This window comes from Orcinus orca, chromosome 2 (assembly GCF_937001465.1).
Source record: "Orcinus orca chromosome 2, mOrcOrc1.1, whole genome shotgun sequence".
NCBI classification, from domain to species: Eukaryota; Metazoa; Chordata; class Mammalia; order Artiodactyla; family Delphinidae; genus Orcinus; species Orcinus orca.
This window is the reverse complement of record NC_064560.1, coordinates 186,062,577-186,084,034: the sequence shown is the minus strand read 5'-3', so window position 1 is coordinate 186,084,034 and position 21,458 is coordinate 186,062,577. Positions and strand designations below refer to the sequence as shown.

General features: G+C 35.0%; 1 protein-coding gene across 7 annotated transcripts in view; it reads left to right on the top strand.

The window, feature by feature from the left end:
* The window catches only part of GALC (galactosylceramidase), a 63,107-nt gene that overhangs the window by 10,603 nt on the left and 31,046 nt on the right, over window positions 1-21,458 (top strand). For 4 of the 7 annotated variants that reach the window (XR_004480369.2, XM_033417999.2, XM_004262307.3 and 1 more), the window contains exons 2-7: window positions 6,815-6,883; window positions 7,144-7,207; window positions 8,777-8,890; window positions 10,900-11,039; window positions 12,929-12,967; window positions 16,942-17,072. Coding sequence is in view for 6 of the 7 variants with exons in the window: in XM_033417999.2 (XP_033273890.1) it covers window positions 6,815-6,883; window positions 7,144-7,207; window positions 8,777-8,890; window positions 10,900-11,039; window positions 12,929-12,967; window positions 16,942-17,072 (557 nt within the window). In the remaining variant the exon portion in view is untranslated. The remainder of the gene's footprint in view (window positions 1-6,814; window positions 6,884-7,143; window positions 7,208-8,776; window positions 8,891-10,899; window positions 11,040-12,928; window positions 12,968-16,941; window positions 17,073-21,458) is intronic. The other 3 variants (XM_033418081.2, XM_033418117.2, XM_033417947.2) reach the window with 2 other exon arrangements.

Here is a 21,458-nt window from a genome sequence, read left to right as displayed (position 1 = left end):
TGCAGCAAGAGGCACAGAGATTGTTCATACATGAACTGTTGTAGTGATTTCTCTGGAGTTTATATCTAGTTGTCCCACTTTAGCTTGCATGGCTTCAGGAAAAGGGCAATTTTAGTTCTCAATAATTCCAAACCAGAAAGGTGGGAAAAAGTTGGAAACAATATCTGGAGAGTTGTAGCCAGATATTAGAGGAAGTGAGAAGAATTCAGTCTTCAGTCCAGTTTACAGGTAGAAAACAAACCTCAAATGCAATTAACAGGACTAAAATCTGATATCCACAGGGTGTCCTATAGTTTCCCCTTCCCCCCACCTTTTATCAGAGATAACCCAAATAATGCTAATTTACTTGCAAAATAAGTCTGGCCTGATTATTTAATAATTAATTAATTTATTATTTATTAAGTGCAACAAGAATAGTGATAGACCATATAGGCTCTTTCAAGTATACTCTGCTGGACCTTCACACAAGGAATCACAGATTGGACTCTTAGAAGTCTCTCTCAAGGTAGGAAGCCAAGCTATGAGCTTACCATCAGACTTTCCCTGCAGTACTGATAGATTTGGGTGAATTCCTTTCTTCTCGAGGTCCACCAATATCCTGAGGTTCCTACATCTGCCAGGAAGCGACCTTCCTTACTCACCTGGTAAGGCTTCTGTAAGCAAGTTGCTAGGCTGATTTTTCCAAGGAGCTTTATTGGCTCCATAAGTCAAGCTTAGTTCCTTAAATCTGTCTGGTCATATCTGAGTCTATGTTCATCTCTCTCAGATATGACATTCCAGTTAAAACCTTAGTAATACAATCAATGTTTCCAATTGTGTCCTGTTACAAGGAGGACAGATTCTTAGGAACTTATGCAAATAAATATATTGCTATGAAAATGAGAATACTCGCTAAGAGTTTCTAAATTCTGAGGGGATCAGGTAGGGAGAAATTTGTTTTATCTTTGTTTATAAGGGCACACTTTACCAAATTGCTGTAAGTCATAGACAGCTTAGGAAAAAGGGTTTCCTTAAGTCTGGGGGAAAAAAAAACATTCAAGAACTAATAATGTTTCAGATAAAAAATCATAAAAATTATAATTATCCTCATCAGTTCATTCAGTTCCTTGTAATTAATTCTGATTGAACCTGATCTTTAGTTAGCAGTTTTATGAATCTTTTTTTTTTTTTTTGCGGTACGCGGGCCTCTCACTGTTGTGGCCTCTCCCGTTGCGGAGCATAGACTCTGGATGCGCAGGCTCGGCGGCCATGGCTCACAGGCCCAGCCGCTCCGCGGCATGTGGGATCTTCCCGGACTGGGGCACGAACCCGTGTCCCCTGCATCGGCAGGCGGACTCTCAACCACTGCGCCACCAGGGAAGCCCTGAATCTTTTTTTACCTTAGAGTTCTGTAAATTCTTACCCAGTTGAGCAATATGATCTGAAAATTATCAGAATCCTGTACTTTAAGTTAGAGTCCTTTTCACAAGTCTTCTTGAAGATGAAGCACTTTTCAAAGAACACTTTTGCAAAAGCGTCAGAGTAAATAATTGTCTGTAAATGACAAAAAGACTTAAACACGACCATGTTAAAGATCTGATAAAGTTTATTATAATGCAAATGACAAGGGAATTAGGTTATTTCTGTGACATACAACATTTTAAGTTAATAACTAGAATTACAAGTGATAACATTATACCAGGATATAGCAGGTATCTAGGAATTTCATGTAATTTCTGGAACACATATATTAGTAACATATATCAATACAAATATAACCCAAAGAAGGTTTAGCATTATGTCTTTGACAGTGCTTCCCATGCAATTTAACATACCAAATAAGCCTAATTAGTTTAATGTCTGTCTTTTTATAAGGAGAAAGACCACATCTTTTGAGATGTTCCAGGGCCCATCTGGAAAATCTCAAAGTTATTTTGAGGTCAAAAAGACTTCATTTAGAATTTGATTTTGGGAAGTTTGTCAAAATATCAAAAGCTGTTAAAACACTTGATTAAATAGGATTGTTGGTCACTGTGAAATAATACTTAGTTATCCATTTAACCAAAATGACAAGAACTTCACAGGCAAATACATAAAGTTACTTATTTTAATCCCAGTTTAACCCCCCCCACCCCAAACACACAACCTTAGCTCTTTTAATAGAGAAGACTCACGTTTTTTTTTTTTAAGTAATTAAAGATTCAGTAAAGATAATGTGAAGCATAGAATATTATTTTGATAAAACACAGAATCTTTATTTCCTAGGCAGATTACTTAAAAGGTAAAGAAAAACCTTTCACAGGCTTATCAAGAGCAGACCAATAGTCTAATAAAAATTTGTCTTCTTAGCAGATGAAAGATAATTAAGTTTTAGTTTTACATAAGTACACTATTAAAGTTTATTTAAAAAAATCCTTATAATAAATTTATTTCATTTTTAGCTAGCTTGACTACACAGGTAAAATTCCCTCTCTTCTTCTCTCTCTCTCTTTCCCCAGCTTCTATATCCATTCATTTTGTCTACTTTAGGACAAAATTACTTTCATTTCCCTAACAAAAATACATCTCTCTACCTCTACCTTTTCTTAGCCAAAATACATCCTACTTTCCTTGATAGAATTGTTTCCCTTATTATTTCCAGTATTTTAATTACATATATTAGTTAGAATGCTTGACTCTTATAAACTTTAATTTCTAGTGAAAACTAGGAAGTAAACAATTGTGAACTGTTATACCAGTATTCTGTAGGTTGGCAAATTTATGAATATATTTTATAATTTCTAGAAGCATATGCTTCTTTTTTGGTACAGTTTTTCATTGTAGCACAAGACATGTTTTCTAACAGATCTAAATATCTTTTGTTTCTCTGTGATAAGAAACCAAAAGTAGATAAACCTATGTTCAGTAATTAATGTTTTAGCATTTTATATTATTCGGAAATTATCTATATATTTAATTAATTTCCATCATTTAACTTAGCAAAACTCTAAGGTTTCAAGTTACCGACGAGTTTTGGGTGACTATTTTTAAGTAGACGTACCAGAAAACATAATTATTTTTGAAAAGTGGATGCCTTGGTGATCAGAGATTAAGTTTTGCATTTGCATTACAAGAAGGAAAAGCCAGTGGATAACTTGGTCTGTAGTCTGATCACAGATCTGACCTTCTACTGTGGGAAAAAAAAATCTTTTCCCTAACCCAGCTGATTTTTACATTTTTATTTTCTAATGTTGCAATCTCACTCATAGGTGCTGGTGCATATTTCAAGGTAAACAGTAGACTAATGGGCTAATGTATTTATTCTTTACTACTACCATTCTCCTTTCTATTTTTGTGGTTTAAACCTGGAATAGCCAGTATTTCTTAAAATGAGGACTCATAATGTCCTAATATCTTTACTTTGATATTAAATCCATTGTTTAACTTGCTGAAAATGGAAATGTTTTGTTATTTTATGTTTACTAACTCAGTTTAAAATTATTAAAATGAGAAGAATTGTTTCGTAACTCAGAATAGGAGACTGTTATCTATTCTAATAGTGTCCTTATGTGTAATGCATCACTCATCTTAGAAGTTCGGTAAATACGATTGGATGAAAATGGTTGCAAGACTATATTTGTACACCACTTTAAACTTCTTTCTGAAGTCCCTGGTACCTAGCACAGGTTGTGGCAATAAGTGTTAGGAATCTTCATATTTGATAGGGAAGGCAGTATGGTGTACATGGACTGAAGAGCAGATTGCTAGGGGTCTGTTCTGGGCCCTGCCACTCACTGTACAGCCTTGGGCAGGTTATTTAACTTCCCTGTATCTCAGGTTTTTTTCTGGGGACACAGTGATACCTACCTGGTAGGAACATTGTGAGGATAGATGTCAAAGCACAGGATGGCATCTGTCACATGACTAATTTTGGTTAATATCATTCTGTTTCATAGATTAGTGGGGAGGAAGTTATTCTAAGGATTTTAAATGAAAAACGTGTTCCAGTTTGGGTATACAATGCCTGCCATTTGTTGAGAGCTTACTATGTTCCAGCTACTGTGCTAAGGCTTCCTGGGCTGCTTGTAAAGAGCTCCAGGCCTTATTCAGGGAGCGTGATTAGTAATTTGGTAATTTGTTATTGCTTCATGGTACGTTTCAACGTTTGGCTGTACTGCTCCTAACTGACTATTGCCATTGACTAATGCTTTTGCATTCGGTGTGACTGTAGGCTTGCAATAGAGTAATGATGTGGTGTGGTTACTCAAAGTTGGCACTTTCTGTGTTAGCGGTAGAAGAGCACAGAGAGAAAAATAACCCCCAAACAGTGAAACACACTGTTCTAACAACAATGTATATCGTTAGCATAATGCAGAGCAGGCAGCTTTGTTTACCTTGGGTCAAGGATAGGTTAGTGTGCATATACAGCATTCATTCACTTTAATATTTGAGCCTCTGCTAGTCTGTAAGCTCTTTGAGAAAGTGACTATTTTTAAAAACAATTTGTGTATACAGTGCCTGTCAATTCTTGAGAGCTTACTATGTGCCAGCTACTGTGCTAAGTCCTTTACATATACTTTATTTTAGTCTTAGGACAGCTGAATGAATAAGATAACCCACTTTATGATAAATTGCCCTTGGTCACATTGCTTGTAAATGATGTAATCAGGATACCAGCTTCATGGATGCAAAGCCTATATTATGTTGCCTGTGCAGTGCAACAAATGATAACATAAAAGCTATTAAATAAATGGTTATTGAATAATAGAATAAATGGGGATATGAACTTGAATAAGACACAGTCCTTGTCCTCAAGGAACTTAGAGGTGAAACAGAAAAGTAAAGCAGTGATGAGGGTGCAGGGATAGAAGAGTTATGGTAGGCATGTGGACCTTGTGCCAAGGGAGTCCACAGTCCAATCTGCGTCAGTGGTCCCCACCCTTTTGGCACCAGGGACCGGTTTCGTGGAAGACAATTTTCCCATGGACCGGGGGAGGGGGGATGGTTTCGGGATGATTCAAGCGCGTTACATTTATTGTGCATTTTATTTCTATTATTATTACATTGTAATATATAATGAAGTGATTATACAACTCACCATAATGCTGACAGGAGGTGGAGCTCAGGCGGTAATGAGAGCGATGGGGAGCGACTGTAAATATAGATGAAGCTTCGCTCGCTCGCCCTCCACTCACCTCCTGCCATGTGGCCCCGTTCCTAATAGGCCACCGACTGTACCGGTCTGTGGCCTGGGAGTTGGGGACCCCTGACTTACGTCAAACTTATGGGGAGGAGCAGAAGGTATTCTTCCTTGAAGAGGTGGAGTTTGACCTGAAAGCTGAAGGATGAATTGCATTTGGCCAAATGAGGGTGTAGAATGCATTCCAGACAGAAGAAAGAGAAAAATTAGTTTGTTAGACCTAGATAGATGGTGTGAGAGTGATAAGGGGTAAAGTGTCAGAGTTAGAATCCAAATAATTAAGGGATTTGGGTATAAAACTGAACAATCTGAACTTTATCCTGAAAGCTCTTGGGGGAGGGAAGTCTTGGTATGTTTAAACAGAGTAGTTTCATGGTTAGGTTTTTGTTTTGTTTTGTTTTGGGAAGATTAATCTGACAAGTAGTATGGAGGATAAAATATGGGGAGGCAGATGGGAGACCCTGAAACCATTTAGGCTGTTCTAATAATTGAGGAGAGCCTAGGAAGGTAGTGGGGTTGAAGATGAGGGGATGGATTTGAGAGATATTAAGGAGGTCTTGGTGACTGAAGATAGATGGAAAGTTTGATAAAAGGGTGACCCTAAATTTATGGCTCAGACAGGTGTTATTCTTTACTAAGATAGCAAATACATGAGAAGGAAACAGATTTAGGAAAAAGTGCTATGTTTGGTTGGGGATGTGTTGAGCTTGAAGTGGCTAGAGAGTAGCTCCATGGGCCTGTGTGTCAGTGGCAGGGGCTGAGACACCAGTGGTAGCATATATGAGAGTAAAATAGAACATCAAGCCCCATGGAAGTCAAGTCTTGCCCTTGGCATACACCTGGCAAGGTGTTGGTTGTTTCATGTTAAAACCTATCTCTTTATTCCCCTTGCTACTGTTGCCCCCCAAAGTATACATACTTGGTGGGTTATTGATTTTGTGATTTCTTTGTTCAAGCAGTCATCAGCCATGGTTTAGGTATGATCAAGTGTTATTTCCTGCATCTTCCACCTCTCTGTTTCTATTCTGATGGAAAGTCTTGTGTGAGGTTTCCTTGTGTGAGGTTTCCTTAGTACAGCCTGGCCTGGGGAATCACTGTGTGGTCATTCTTAATAGCAAGAGGTAGCACCTATAAATCTCTAATAAGAATGAGGAGAGTGGAGGTTCCTTTAAGCAGTGCTGCTTGTAATATTTTCTTGCAAGACGTTGAGGGGAAAACTTACCTGAGATTCATCTTTCCCATTCTGGCCCCCAGATGTTGTAGTTGACAAACAGCCTTAAGACAGAGAAACTGTTTCATTTCTTCTAAAAACCACTCTGTGAGTCAAGGTCCTCAAGATAAATTTGTAATAATGAGATTCATCAATAGACTTAGCAAGCTTACCTCCCAGCCAACCCTCATCTCAGTAGAAGAGAAACCTGGTTGTTGCTTGGAACCTATGTTTTAGCTATGGGACAGACAGCAGCCGTATTTGCCCAATGATGGGCAAAACCAAGACAGGCAAACAGATAACCTGGGAAACGACTTTCCACAGCTCAACGCTACCCAAGAGCTGGCTAAATACGGGCATGCTAGATGGCATGCATAAGCACTCTGAAAAGGTGTTCACTATTGGATTTGTTTTATTCATACTTTTGAAAACTTTTTATTTTTTAGGCAACCTCCCGACTTCTAGTAAATTACCCAGAGCCCTATCGTTCTCAAATACTGGATTATCTCTTTAAGGTAATGAAAAAATAATTATTTAATGCTTTCTGTGATATCTTAGAAACTGTGGTGAATTTCACTAATAGTCTTTAGTACCTTCACCATTCTAGTTTTTAAAAAACTAGGCAAATTACTTTTGGAATAAGTTGCTGTTTATTTGAAGTTTTGCTTTGGTTTTCTCATCTGCAAAACCAAAGGCAGTGATTAGTAATTGTCTTAAAGTGTTTTGTCCTTCATACAATGAATCACAGTGTTAATATTGTTACTTCTTTCCCCAGCCGAACTTCGGTGCCTCTTTGCATATTCTAAAAGTTGAAATAGGTGGTGATGGGCAGACAACAGGTAGGAGTATTTGTGGAATGGCATCGTTTTCCCCCAATATTTAAACCTATACTTAAACTTATGGACTGTGGTTTCAGAATATAAAGAATGCTAACATTCTTGATGTTGATTACTGCTTAGATTGTTCTTTATTGTTCCTTCTTCATTCTAATTATTTTTAAAATATTATATCAAAATATGCATCTTTTCCATACAAAGCAGCTTGTGGACTTTAGATTGCTTATTTAGTTGAAGTACTAAGTAGTAAACAAATCCACAGTTTTTTATAAACTAATATTTACTAGACAGAGCATAGGGAGAGTTTGGAATTCTACTGAGAAGTTAAAAAAAGAAAGATTTTAATGTATAAAATATGTAAGATGTTATTAGCTTTAAATAAAATATGTGGCAAAAATATAAGTAATTTCAGAGATATTTCAGAGATACAGCTTTTTTGTCTTTTAAAAATAAAATCATTTTCAACCACTAAATTTTCAATCTTCATTGTCATAATTTTGGCTTTGTGTAGTACATGTAGTCAATTAAAAAATTTATAGGTCTCTGGTTTTCAGGAAGAAGAAAATTCTCTCAATGATTGTATATAACTTATTTTTTATCAGTTAGATTCCATTATAGTGAACCTTAGAGTATTGTCTATATACCCATGTACCTGTTAGTGACTTGGAAGTGGCTTTTGTTAAATAGATATATCTGTGTAGTGGAATTGGTATTTAATTCATGCTGAAAGAAACAATGCAAATGAAAAACAAAAGAAAATCCCATAACAAAACTATCCCCAACCTATTATAAAAGACATGCGTTTTATTGTCAAACCCTATTTTGCAGAAGTGATAATGACTGGCCACCTTCATTTGCTGAAGCTAAATTAGAGGTAGAGATACAGAAGCAGGTAGTTCTTGTGAATTCTGATGTTCACCTTTAAGAAGAAAAGGGCTAGGGCCCCTCTCCTTCTGAGGTCTTTCTTAACAAGGGCAGATGTTTGTGAAATGTGGTGACACGTGAGGACTGATGTCACTTACCTACCTTGACACCCTGTAGAGGTTAGTATAGAATTTTCTTACAGTGGGAAAGTGTACTCGTTCCTTTTTTCTCAAAATTCTGTTGTCTTGATTTAACAAGGCATGTTACAGGCTCAAGGCCTGGGGTATGGAAATTGGGGCTTTGGAGCCCAGGATTCACATCTAGGATTGAGAAGCTGGAAGCTGAGGTGATCTGAACTTAAAGGTGGACATAGGGATTTGAAAACCCCAGAGAGACCAAATCCCAGCAGAATATAGTCCTAGGAATTTTCAATTATATGAGTTGATAACACTTTTCTTAACACTGCTTACAATAGAAAGTTGTGGTTTTATAATTTAAGACCTTTATGTTGCTTATGGTAATGAAAAAATGAAATAATATGCTTTGATCATCCATCCTTAAGTTATATAAGATTATTCTTATGTGCCCTACGTCAGGATTGGATCTGGAATACTACTTCTCTGAAATGTGTGTATGTGTGTAGGGGAGAGTGGCCTACAAAGCGCCATTAACAGATATTTCCTTTCTGTTTTGCTCTCTCCCATTCAGATGGCACCGAGCCCTCCCACATGCACTATGCATTAGATGAGAATTATTTCCGAGGATATGAGTGGTGGTTAATGAAGGAAGCTAAGAAGCGGAACCCTAAGATCACACTCATGGGTAAGAAGTGAAGTTTGATGTACTTTTGTAGTCTGTTTTCCTTTAATTTTTAAATTCTGAATCATGTGTGTGGAGTATCTATTAATACTGTAGTATTAATAATGTTGTTAATACTACCAGTATGCTACCAGCAGCAAAGCATGTGCCAGGCATGCTTCCTTCTTTGCTCATATATATTGTGTCTGATATTTATCATACCTCTGGAGTAAGACACTACTCTTCTCATTTTACAGAAGCAGTGGAGGCTTAGAGAGCTTATACCACTGACTTAAGGTCAGAAAATTAGTAAATGTCAAAATCAGGTTGAGAATCTTATTCTGTTGTTTTCGATTTTTTTTTCTTTTTTTTGTGGTGCTATACTAATTTCCTCAACAAAATTTCTCATCAAAATTTGTAAAAGGGCAATACTATTTATAAAATTGTATACTGTATGCAGCAGTATATCCCAACTATTTGCAAAAATTGTGTGCTACATGCAGTAGTAGACCCCATTTCTAGATGAGGCACATACAAAAGTTTTTTTGGTTTGTATGTGTGTTTGTTTTGAACCTCGAGGATGTGGTGGTCACTGTTCTAGGCACTGGGGATGCCTAGAACAATCCAGGCCCCAGTTCCTGTCCTCGTGGAGCTTAGATTCTAGCGGCAGGATGGCTTCTTAAATGGGACTGTACTCCTCGCACTGTTCTCCTGTAGCAGTGCACAGACCTATAAAAGATTTCAAACATACACAGTGGTGACATACTTTTATCATTTGAAATGAATTTGATTTTTTTAAACAGGCTTATACATTCAGGCTAAATTACATGAGTTGAGATCCATTTTATAGGACTTAATTTCAAGTTATTTTAAAAGTCATTTTCAACCATCTAATTAAAGGACAAGCCTAAGTTTTTCTAAATTAAAAAAAAAAATGTGGAGGTCAGTGTGTTCTTTCTAAATGGACTTTTGTAAGAGATTCCAGAAATGTTTTGAGCAGTAAAAAGCATCATTGACTTCAGCACATACTTGCCCATTGTGCTGTTTTCAAGGTCAGTTCTAATTTAAATGCAGAAAATCTGGCATGCTGAACCATGTCCTAACAAAGACTTCACATGGTGGGCCTTCAGAATGTATTTGGCATTTCATTGTTTTAAAACATTCCATTATTTTAATGTCACATTTATTATTTGGATACACTTAGGCATTCTTCTAGAGTTTAGAAAAATAAGCATTTTGTCACTTTGATTTTAATTTTTTTCAGTGGTGAACTAGATTGGTAATATATATTAACAGTTAAGGAACTTAATGTTGACCTTATTTTAATATTAATATATTAGTAAGAGAATTAGGATTTAGAATCTTAATTAGTGCTTCTCTACTCTTCTCATTTTTTTTTTTGATTAATAATAACTGGGGTATTGGAAGAATGTGGATTATTTGTTCTATATCGTATAACAAAGGTATATTTCCCTATTGAGTCAATGGCATTTGTATTGACATAGGACAAACTAGTTTTGTTAAATTTGATTACCTGACTAATTAGTCTTTAAATAGCTTCAGGTTGTAAGAAGATGTACTAGTGAATAAGGAATTTGTATTGTACTTACCTCATAGAAATAGTTAAGCATAAGCCTTTCAAAACTCTTTGATTTGACCTTAGAGAACAAAAATTGAACATTGTATATCTTTTTAGCAGGAGGTGTGGAAGTTAAATTAAATTGTAGGTTACATTTCTTTATATTGGTAAGTATCATTGAGAGAGGTGTTTGTTTTTGTTTGTTTTTATTTGTTTTTCTTGAAAGAGCATTTGGAATTATGGAACCTGACTCTCGGGGTCAATAAGGAATTACTGTGTTCATAAACTGGAAGGGATTTTGAGAATTTGTGCATGATGTGTAATCTTTCCTTTAGTCAGATCTTTATTGGCTCTTTGCTTAGCCTGTGTTTGTTCTTTTTGATTTATTTTGCTTTGTTTTTAATAGTGCCAGCACTCTTATACCTACTCCAACTTTGCCTCTTCCTCTCTGCAGGGCTGCCATGGTCGTTCCCTGGATGGCTGGGGAAAGGTTTCAACTGGCCTTATGTAAATCTTCAGCTGACTGCCTACTATGTCGTGAGTTGGATTGTGGGCGCCAAGCATTATCATGATCTGGACATTGATTATATCGGAGTTAGTAATATATTTTTTAGACCATGATTAACCTTTGGACATTTATTTATAATTTTTAAAGTAATTTGTGGCACTTTGTTGACTACTTTGTGTCATGAGACTAATTTGTTCTATTGGTGTCTATTAACAAATTAACTACATGTCACCATTTATTCTTTCTCTCTGCCCATCCAAATTCTTCCCACTTTAGAAAACTGTACTTAGTATATGCCTCCCGGAACTATTTCTTTGTTTTTGTTATTGGTACTACCCCAGGTCAAATTCTCCTTCTTCCAAGCTTTCCCTAGTTTCTCTAGTTCTTACAACAATATTGTGTTTACTATATAGTTTAATGAATGATTAATCTCATTTTGCTCCATGAGTCTTCCGTGGTCCTGAACCAGAGGGTGGCCGACTTCTTCTTAAAGGGCCAGAGAGTAAATATTTTAGGCTTTGTGGATCAAAAGGCAATATTAAGGATATTATGTAGGTAATTATATAATCATTTAAAATGTAACCACTTAAAACTGTTAAAATCCATTTTTAGCTTTCAGGCTGTAAAAAGTACAAATGGTGGGCCAGATTTGGCAAGCTGGCAGAAATCTGCCTACCCTTTTCCTAAACCGTTATTTAACACCTTTTAATGATTTAAAAATGTAAAACATGATATCTTGTGTTTCTAGCCGGTCTGTTGGCAGGCTGGAGGGATACGTCACCCTGCACTGTACCCCATAGAGCCTCACACACACTCATAGTGGGTCTCTATACACTTTTGCCTGTTAATATGCTGTCTGTCAAAACTGATTTTAAAAGTTTTCATGCAATTAGCAAGCAGTTATTGAGCTTCTACTGTGTTGAGGCATTGTGACTATTATGTTTTAGGGATACCAAGATTAATAAGCTCTTGAGGAGTTCAGTGAGAGAGGCAGACACTGGAACAGATAAACTACAGTATCACAGGACATGATATAGGACATGAGGATGAGCCAAGGGCTCTAGGAAGCCAGAATCAATATACTTGTTTTTGTTATCCTTCCCCAGATTACAACAAAATTGTTTGAGAACTTTCTTAAATGTCAGGGTATGTTTAACCCATAGTGAAACTAAATGTAGGTTTGGGTCAAACAGCATTCTGTTATGGTAAAGTCACACTTAGAAAATGTTTCTGGTAAATAATGGGTTATTCACATCTCTTTTAGACTCTTGATAATCACAAGCTATGGTGAGGAAGCTTCTTTGATAAGAACACTTTCCAGTATCACTGGAGGCTGAAAAGAGTACCTGGAGGCTAGGCCCATCTCTCAGCTACAAACTGAAAGTCGTGGAAGTTCTCTTTTAACTCTAAAACCTCCTGCTACATGATTCTAAGCCTGAGAGATTTGTGCATGTTCCATTTATCTGTCTTCATTAAGAGTTTGCTTTTGTTATGTAGCACATCGTTGTGATTCTCTGTGTGCACTAAAAAAATTACTCCTGTACATTGTCCTTATTAATACTTGGCTTTGGGGTGTGTGTGTAGGGATCTTATAAGAATTATTACAACAATCCTGTGTCTGTTAGGTCTCCAGTGCCTGCTATAGTCCTCGGCATACATTGCCTTGTCAATCTTTGTTGAATGATTGAATGGATATTCCATTTTTAGAAATCTCTGGAATTAGGTGACTTTTTGAAAAATACCCACCAAATATTTTAAGGTTTTTAAAAATAATATTTTAATTAAAAATTATGTTGTCTTATAAATATCTATAAATTTAATAACAGGACATTCCCTTAAGTAAGAAAAATGGATTTTCAGATGATAAGAAAGATGATGAGAGATAATATTAATGGAGAAAGGTTAATATTAATGATAAATTTGCTTTCTGACACAAAAACTTTCAATTCTGACATTTTGACTTTCTGTTTTGCAGATTTGGAATGAGAGGGCATTTGACATCAATTATATCAAGGTCTGTACAACTTTAAAGTCTTTTTATCTTTAACTTATTGGTGAAAAATTCCTTTATGGTTCCACGGAAATTAGTAGTAGGAACACCATATTTTTTATAGCACAGTTATTTATTTTGCTAGTTATAACATAAAATTCAAGCAAAATGTTAATAATATTTATATTCCTGATTAAGGCATATGTAATTCCCTCTATGCCCCAAATTGCCTTTGTCTGTAGAGTTGTGTTGAGTTTTCCTACTTAAATATTCATTATTTGTGGAATTATGATAATCGCTATAAAAACAATTGTATCATTTTAGATTTTTAGGACTTCAAGAAATGTAGATTTTTCTTTCACCGTCATATATCAAAATTTATAGTATATAATCTCATTCTTGTTTTCTTTGGAATGCCTATTATATTGGAGTGTGTTAGATAGATGTTTCTATTTGTGATTAGCAAATAGGTAGCAACTAACATTTGCAAAGTGTGTTACTTTTTGAGCCACTTTTCCTAAATATTTATCTCTATTTAATTCTTACTACCTCCTTTATGAGGTAACTCCTATTATTTCTATTTTTCAGAAAAGGAAAATCTGAGAATAATAACTCCTTCTGTCATTGGAAAACAAATGGCAGTTTAACTTTTCAGGTGGAGATATACTTTAGTTTACTTTATGGTTATATTTGTCTTGTTTTATGTGTCTTTTCTCCAAGAAATATAATTTTGTGGTTATATTTTCTTTCAGTTTAAAAATTTTTTTTCTTTAAATTGAGTGTCTTATGTTTTTAAGCAGGTAATATCCACTACATTTCTTTCATTTATTTATTCATTCAGTCTGCCAGGAAGCATTTACTCAACACCTAGTTTGTCAGGCATTGTGTACATGCTTGGAATACAAGGATAAAAAGTACTGTTTCTTCCCCCAAAGAGTTAACATCTGGGGACTGTAGAGTCCCATATGAACAACTAAGATATCAGCTATAATTTCTTTGGCACAATAATGCACAGTGTTGTCAGAAGGTACAGAGAGGAGGTGACACCTCTGCATGAGTGGATTTGGGAAGTCTGTTGGAAGACTAGTTGGAATCTTCAAGGTGGGATAGATAGGAACTCCCCAAGTTGCTAAGGCAGGGCCATGCCTTTGAGAAGAAGTGAAGACTGGGAGGTAAAGGGATTTGGGGGAAGAGCAAGTGGAGAAAGATGGATTAGACAAGTGGGGGCACTGAGCCATCAGTAGGCCATTATGTTCACTGCAGTAACGGCGCAATTTAATCACTAGTTGTGGGGAGGAGAAGGTATAGATTTAGAGGACTGAATGCAGCCAGAGCCAGGTAACTCAAAGTTAACTCCATGCTGTAGGCATTACCAGTGAAATGATGAGAGTGTGGTGGTGTGGAGGTGGGACAGTGGAACTAGTGTAAGATTGAAGCACAAGAGTTGTTCATGGAAAGTTATGACTGCTGTGAGTGCAGGTAGGTCTGATGAGAGCAGCAGGGGGACAGAGCAGAAGCCAAGTTAGTGGCTGTGTCCTGTGTAACCCTATAGTCAGGTGGACCATGTTGCTGCAGTCATGGACTTTCATCTTCCCAAATTTGACATTTCATAGTTTTTTTTTTCTCCTTGGGATTATACATGTCTCTTTAATTGTGTTCATTTCATTTGATGGAAGCATTAGAAGCATTAGAATTTAGTTTCCCTTTAAACTAATGGTCTGCAACTAAGGTGGTTATTTTATTTTATTTATTTATTTTTTTACTATTAAGAGTCTGTTGCTGATTCCATTGCATTCTATTTCAGCTTACCTGATTTGAAAGACTGTAATTCCTGTTCTAAGACTCATCATCAGTGTTTCAAACAGTTCAGACTTCATTTCCTTTTCCCTGAAACTTTAGTTTACCTGCAGTAACATGTCTCAGGAAATAACTTTTAGTTTGCATTTGCCATTTTTGTAGCAAGATTTTATTGGAATCTGTGTCCTGTTTGTTAAAATGCCTATTGAAAGGGTTCAATAATGGCAGATGAATGTAGGTGTTCAGGTTCGATAAGCTTAATGAATATATATTCCGTATAGTATAATAAGATGGCCCCTGGAAATAATGAGGATTTGTTTTTAAGAGTAGAAATAAATACATTACAAACAAGCAATGTATGTAAAGGTGGCAAGGCTATTATTTCTTTTATTTTTGCTATTTACATTGTATTTATGATTTACTCCGGTTTTCAGTGATGTTTTAAAATTGTGTCTGGAAAATCCCATCTAGGATCTGAGGGTGGTGGATGGAAGTGGATGTGTGAGTCTCTGGACTCTCATTCAGTCCAATCAGAACAGCTTCCTTTTCATTTCTCTTATAGGTAGGGTTTCTATCTAGGCTTTTTAGGGCAGAAAGGGATGGGTTCCACAGCAAAAACATTTGGAATACATTAGATAAAACTTTGCTCAAAGAATGCTGCTATTCATACTGATTTTGGCAATCTATTATAAAACATAGCTTATAGGCTTGTATAGTTTGGAGTATTATTTGAATATATACTTACTTAAAAGTAAGCAATCTTATAGGTGATGGTCTAGGAATAGCACTAGAAAAACTAGATATAATATTGCGATAAATGCAGATGTGACTAAGTTGTTCTCCTTCCTCTCTGTAAGAATAAGAAAGAATTTCAGGGTGATGAAACTCAAGATTGGTCTCCTAATAGAGAGCTTGGGAGTCTCAATCCTACTGAATCTTGAAAGTTGGTCTTTATTTACTATTAAGGATCTGTTCAGATTTCTTCCAGAGTGGAATTGATTCATTATTTGCCTCCTAAAAGAGCACATTAATTGGAAATTTCTTTAGTTCAGAAAAGCTAGAAAGTGAAAAGAGAACTTGTGAAAATCTTTGTTCTTTCTTATCTTAATTAATTCAACCAATGTTTATTGAGCACCTGCTACAATGAACCTGACAGTTCAGAGTGCTTGGGGGTATAGCAGTGGGTTTATGCATACCCATTCATCAAGAACTACTTCTGTTTTGAAACTAACACGGTATTGTGAAGCAATTATACTCCAATAAAGATCTATTTAAAAACAAAACTAGTTCTGTTTTGAAATCTGAACCTCCTTCTCCTAGGTGAAATAATGTCTTTTGTCTTGTTTTATATTTTGGCAATCTATACATTTCAGTATACACTACTCTCTGATTTTCTAGGACATTCTGTTAGTTTTAGTGTCCTGGTGAGTGTGTTTGCCACCTAATGGTGAGGACCCCATCTTGTGCTTTTTTTAGAGTCCTCATGGGGCCCAGATACAGAACTAAATACCAGAGTAGGCACTCTGTGCTTTGTTCATTTATTTCCTGTTACAGTTAGCTTGTTACTTTTAATCTGGTGGGTAGATAGTCCTACAGGCAGATTTTATTGCCTGTCCTGTGTATACCTATTAAAGACTTGAGGGTAACAGCAGAATATTTCTTATTTCTACTTCTAGTATGGTACAAAATAGTAAGAACTGTAATCTTTTCAGTAATGGCAGAATATTTAAAGACATTGGAAAATACTCAAAATAAACTAAGTTAAAGCATTTTATTTACCAAATGGTGTATTTAATTTGATCCTAATTTATTGTGTCTGCGTAAGAGAATTCATGAAAGAATGCATACCAGGGTAATAGTGGTTTTTTTGTGGGTAGTACTGCTCTGATTTTTTAAAAAATATTTCCACCCTTGCACCCAAATTTTCTATGGCTAAACATAATTTTAAATTCAGAGGGAAAATCCCTCTAAAACATTTTTACCTCTTCGTTTTTTTTTTTTCTCCTTACATTCCCATGAAGTGGATTATCTTAGTGATAATGCTTTTTTCCCCCCACACGGGGCACATTTCTATTGAGAAATAATATTGACACTATCATCCAGGATGCTGAGTTTGAAGACATTTTAGCTTTCTTCATTGTAATTCAGCCGCTGAAAACTCATTTTTAACCTTTCCTATGTTCTGCTTCTCTCTCTGAAAGGTGTTAAGAAGAATGCTGAACTATCAAGGTCTCCAGCAAGTGAAAATCATAGCGAGTGATAATCTCTGGGAGCCCATTTCTGCTTCTATGCTGGTTGACTCTGAGCTCTTGAGGGTGATTGATGTCATAGGGTAAGGAATGTTTTACTTTGAAAACTAAGTTTCTGACTGCTTGCTGTGGATATTGACTGTGCCTTTGTTTTTGCCTGCTTCTCCCCATTTGATTATATTTTCAGAAGGTAGCTTCTTGTATTTATTTAACCAAAGCATGTATAAATGATATTTCATTCCTTTTTTCTTTGAAATGTATATACTTTGGGAATCTTTCTATGACAATGGAATAATGTACTGGTAACTTAAAATATTGTTTTAATGTTTGGAGTAATAAAACATGGTTTTGTTTAGATTAAGGGGCAGAGTAGTGTTTACATTTTAGACATTATAAAGGCAGTGCTGTGAAATTAGTTCCTAACCCTCAGACTTCCTGTGCTTGGGCGTTCATGAACACTTAGGTAAATGGTATGATATGATCACTGACCGTGACTTTTGTCACATATCCTTATCAGTATGGCTTTGACCCTGCTCCTTAGTCCAGTTCTGCCTTTCAGCCTTTGGGGCCTTGACCTCACTGGGTTCCAGCAGTATTTTTTTTTTTTTAAGTGTATTTGAATTTTGTCTATCACGATAATGTATATAAACATTTGAAAAATAGAATACATATATATGTGGAGTTTGTTCTTTATTCAGTGTGAAGGCTCTGTTTGAACTACGTGTGCTTTTTTTTTTAACGAAGAATTTTCAATGTGCACAAAAGTAGTCAGAATAATATGGTGGATATTCATGTTCCCAACATTCAGCCTCCATAACTATGAACCCATGAACAATTCTCCATTCACATGCCTATCCATTCCTCTTTTCTTCCTCCTCACATTATTTTGAAGCAAATCCCAGACATTATATTATTTCTTCCATAAAAACTTTACCATTTATCTCTCAAGATAAAAACTCTTTCATTTCACCATAAATAATACCATTATCACAAGAAACTATGTGATGGTTTCTTGATATTATCAAATATCTGTTATTGTTATTTTATAGTTTTATTTGATTGAATCTGGATCCAATTTAGATTCATACATTATGATTAGTTGATATCTAAGTCTCTTCTAATTTTTTGGTTCTTTCTCCATCTCTTTTTTTTCCTTTCATTTGTTGAAGAAACTGGATTGTTTGTCCTGTAAAGCTTCTCACAGTGTGGATTTTACTGATTTCATCTTTGTAGTTAAGTTTAAAATGCTCATCTATCCTGTTTCTTGTTAGAAATTTATAGAGGCGTGATTAGATTAGATTTAGGCTTATTTATTTATTTTTTTTTGGCAAGAAAAGTAAAATGTATTTTAATATTTTATACATTGAAATTAGAATGTAATTTTTGCCTTTATCATTAAAACTTGCATAAATAGATCAAATCTTGAGGGAAAAAAGTTGTGTTGATCTTGAATATATTTGGCTAGGAAAAAATAAATGAAAGTGTGGGTTTCACTTTATTGATGTTGGTATCTTATGCAATGAATTCTCCTTTGAGTGCTGCTTTAGATCTATCTCATAGAGTCTGTTTTTTTAATCATTATTTTCTAATTTACTGCATTATGGTCATTTAATGCTGAATGTATTATTTAATTTTTTTCATAAACTTTCCCAAGGTCTTCTTTTTATCTTATTAGGGTATATTTTCTATCAGGATACGAGAACTGAGTGTATATTATCCACCTTACTGATTGCATTGTTTCACTATTCTGTATTCTAATTATTCTGTTCACTTAAACTATCCAAGGTTACTAAGAGTGTTAGTTTCCTCTTATTAGTGAGTTTCTATTTTTCCTTTCAATCTCATGAAATTTCTGCTGTTTGAAAGTTGTTGCTGTGTTATTTGGTACATAGGTATTAGTAATGTTTTATCTTTATTATGGTTTGTAAATTATTATTAGAAAAAGTCATTCTTTGTCTCATATTATGCTTCTTGGTTGAATTTCGCTTTGCATGTAACTAAGAGAGAACTCTGCCTTTTTTTTTTTCATTTGTATTTGCCTGATAGAATCTTTGCCCATACTTTTATTCTTTACCTTTCAAGGTAATTTTGTTTTAGGTGTGATGCTGCATATAGCATAGGTTTAGATTTTGTTCTGAAAATCTCCATATTTTAGTGAGTTTAACTCATTTATATTTATTGATATACCTGAAGGTTTTGTTTTCTTTTCTACTGTGTTTTTCATTTAATGATTTGTACCATATATATATATATTTATATTTATATTTATATATATAATACACCCCCCACACACATTCTTTTGCTATGTGATTTGTTTTCTTTGCTCTTTTAAAATGAAGTGTCTTTTTTGTTATTTAACAAGTTTTGATTCTATTGATTACATTTATGCTGATACCTTTATACCAGTAGCTCTCAACTGGGGATAATTTTGCCTCCTACAGAACATTTGTCAATAACTGAAAATATTTTTGACTGTCACTGGCGTAGGTGCTACTGGCATCTGATGGGTGGGGGGCCAGGGTTGCTTCTCAGCATCCTCCAATGCACAGGATAACTCCCCCACAACAAAGAATTATCCAGCCAAAATATCAATAGTGCTGAAGTTGAGATCTGCTCTATATTAATAATCTTGGTTCTCTCTCTATTTAGATATTGTCTAGTTGTTTACTGTAATTAATATTAAAATTATTTTATAACCACTTCTTCCTCCCCCTCTCTCCTACAATGGAATTTTAATTACCAGAGTTTCTTAATCTTTGTGCTCTTACATGAGCATAAGCTTGTATGATCTTGATTTGTCAGCTGCAAGTTGTAATCTTTTACTCCCAGCTAACTGGCAAACTTAGTTTACATTTCACTTTCTTTCCTCTTATTTTGTGTCAACTATATTAGTTATACATTATTAGAAAATGTAATGTTTATATACTATTTAATTACCCTTTCTTTTAGTCAAGCTCTACTGTTAAGCATATTCAGTGCTCACCTGTAAGTCTTTTGCTGAAGTATCTCCTTTAGTCTCTTGAGTGTCAGAAGCTTAATATCTGCTATATTTCTCAGAAAGTGCTAATGGAAACAATATTTCTTGAACTTTTACATGTTTATTACTATATATCTGTGGCCTTTAGACTCAAAGGACAGTTTGGCTGGGTATAAAATCCTTGACTCATATTTTCTTAATTCTTGAGTATCATAAAATTTGCTCCGTTGGTTACTTACATAAAATGTTGCTGTTGAGAATTCTGATGCCAGACTTATTTTTTCTTATAAATGACTTGGCATAATTCTGGTATGTCCAAAGTATATTTCTCCTTAACTTTAGAGTCTAGTACTTTTATACTGTTTACCATTTCCCAGTAAGTATTGTACACCCTTTGAATATCTATATTTCAGTATTTTCTTTTTTCAGTAAGTTTTACTTAAATCTTAATTTAAATAATCATCCTGCTCCATTACTTTGGTTTTCTTTGTAGAAAGCCCAGTTACACATATTGGATCTCCTTTGCATATTGTCTTTATTCTATATTTCTCTCAATTTTTTTATCTCTTTATTTATTAGACAGTGTCTAATCTGTGTTCCTTCTACTTTAGTCTTCATTTCTAAAATGCTTTTTCTTTTTAAAATAATTATTCTGTAATTCTCTCACTTTAGTTTTACATACCTATGTTGTCTAATAATTTCATTTCCTTACAAATTATTAAGTATAACATACAAACACACACACATACATACATATAGAAGATCATAAGAGTATATCTTAATGAATTATCGTAAAGTGAACATACCTATACAACTACCACCTAGGTCAGGGAATAGAAAATTATCAGTATCTGTGAAGCTCTCCTCTTGGAAATCTTTCTAAGCAGTAGCCTCTCATTTTGCACCAAAGGCAACTACTAATCTGACCTCTATCATCATAGACTAATTTTTCCTGTTTAAAAACTATTTAAATGGCATCTTAGAGTATCTGTTATTTTGGTCAACACTATATTTATAAGATTAAGTCATGTTGATTTTAATTACTGTTTCGAATTCAATTGTAGGAATATAACACAATTTATCCATCTAGTCTTTGTTAAAGGTCATTTGGATTGTTTCCAATTTTTGACTCTTGCGGTACAATGGAATTTTGTTCAGGAGATGTTTATTCTGTGGCTCCCATCTCCATAGAAAGAGTATGCCTCCCTGCCCCATTCATGTTGTGCTTGACCTGCTCTATGTTTGCAGATTTTTGTTTTGCAGTTACAGTACTTTCTGGGGTCTGCTTCCTCTGGGCCCCATTCTCCCTACTGTGTAAATGTTGTCTCTCCCTCATCCTAAGTGTTCCTGTCTTATTCAATTTGGATTCTAATTTAAGCAGCTTCTTCTTATGTTGAGACTCTACCATTGCAGAAAGGATTGTTTGCTATCTACTTCTGAAATAGTTAAGGGTTTAAGCTTGTATTGCCCAATATAGTAACCACTAGCCACT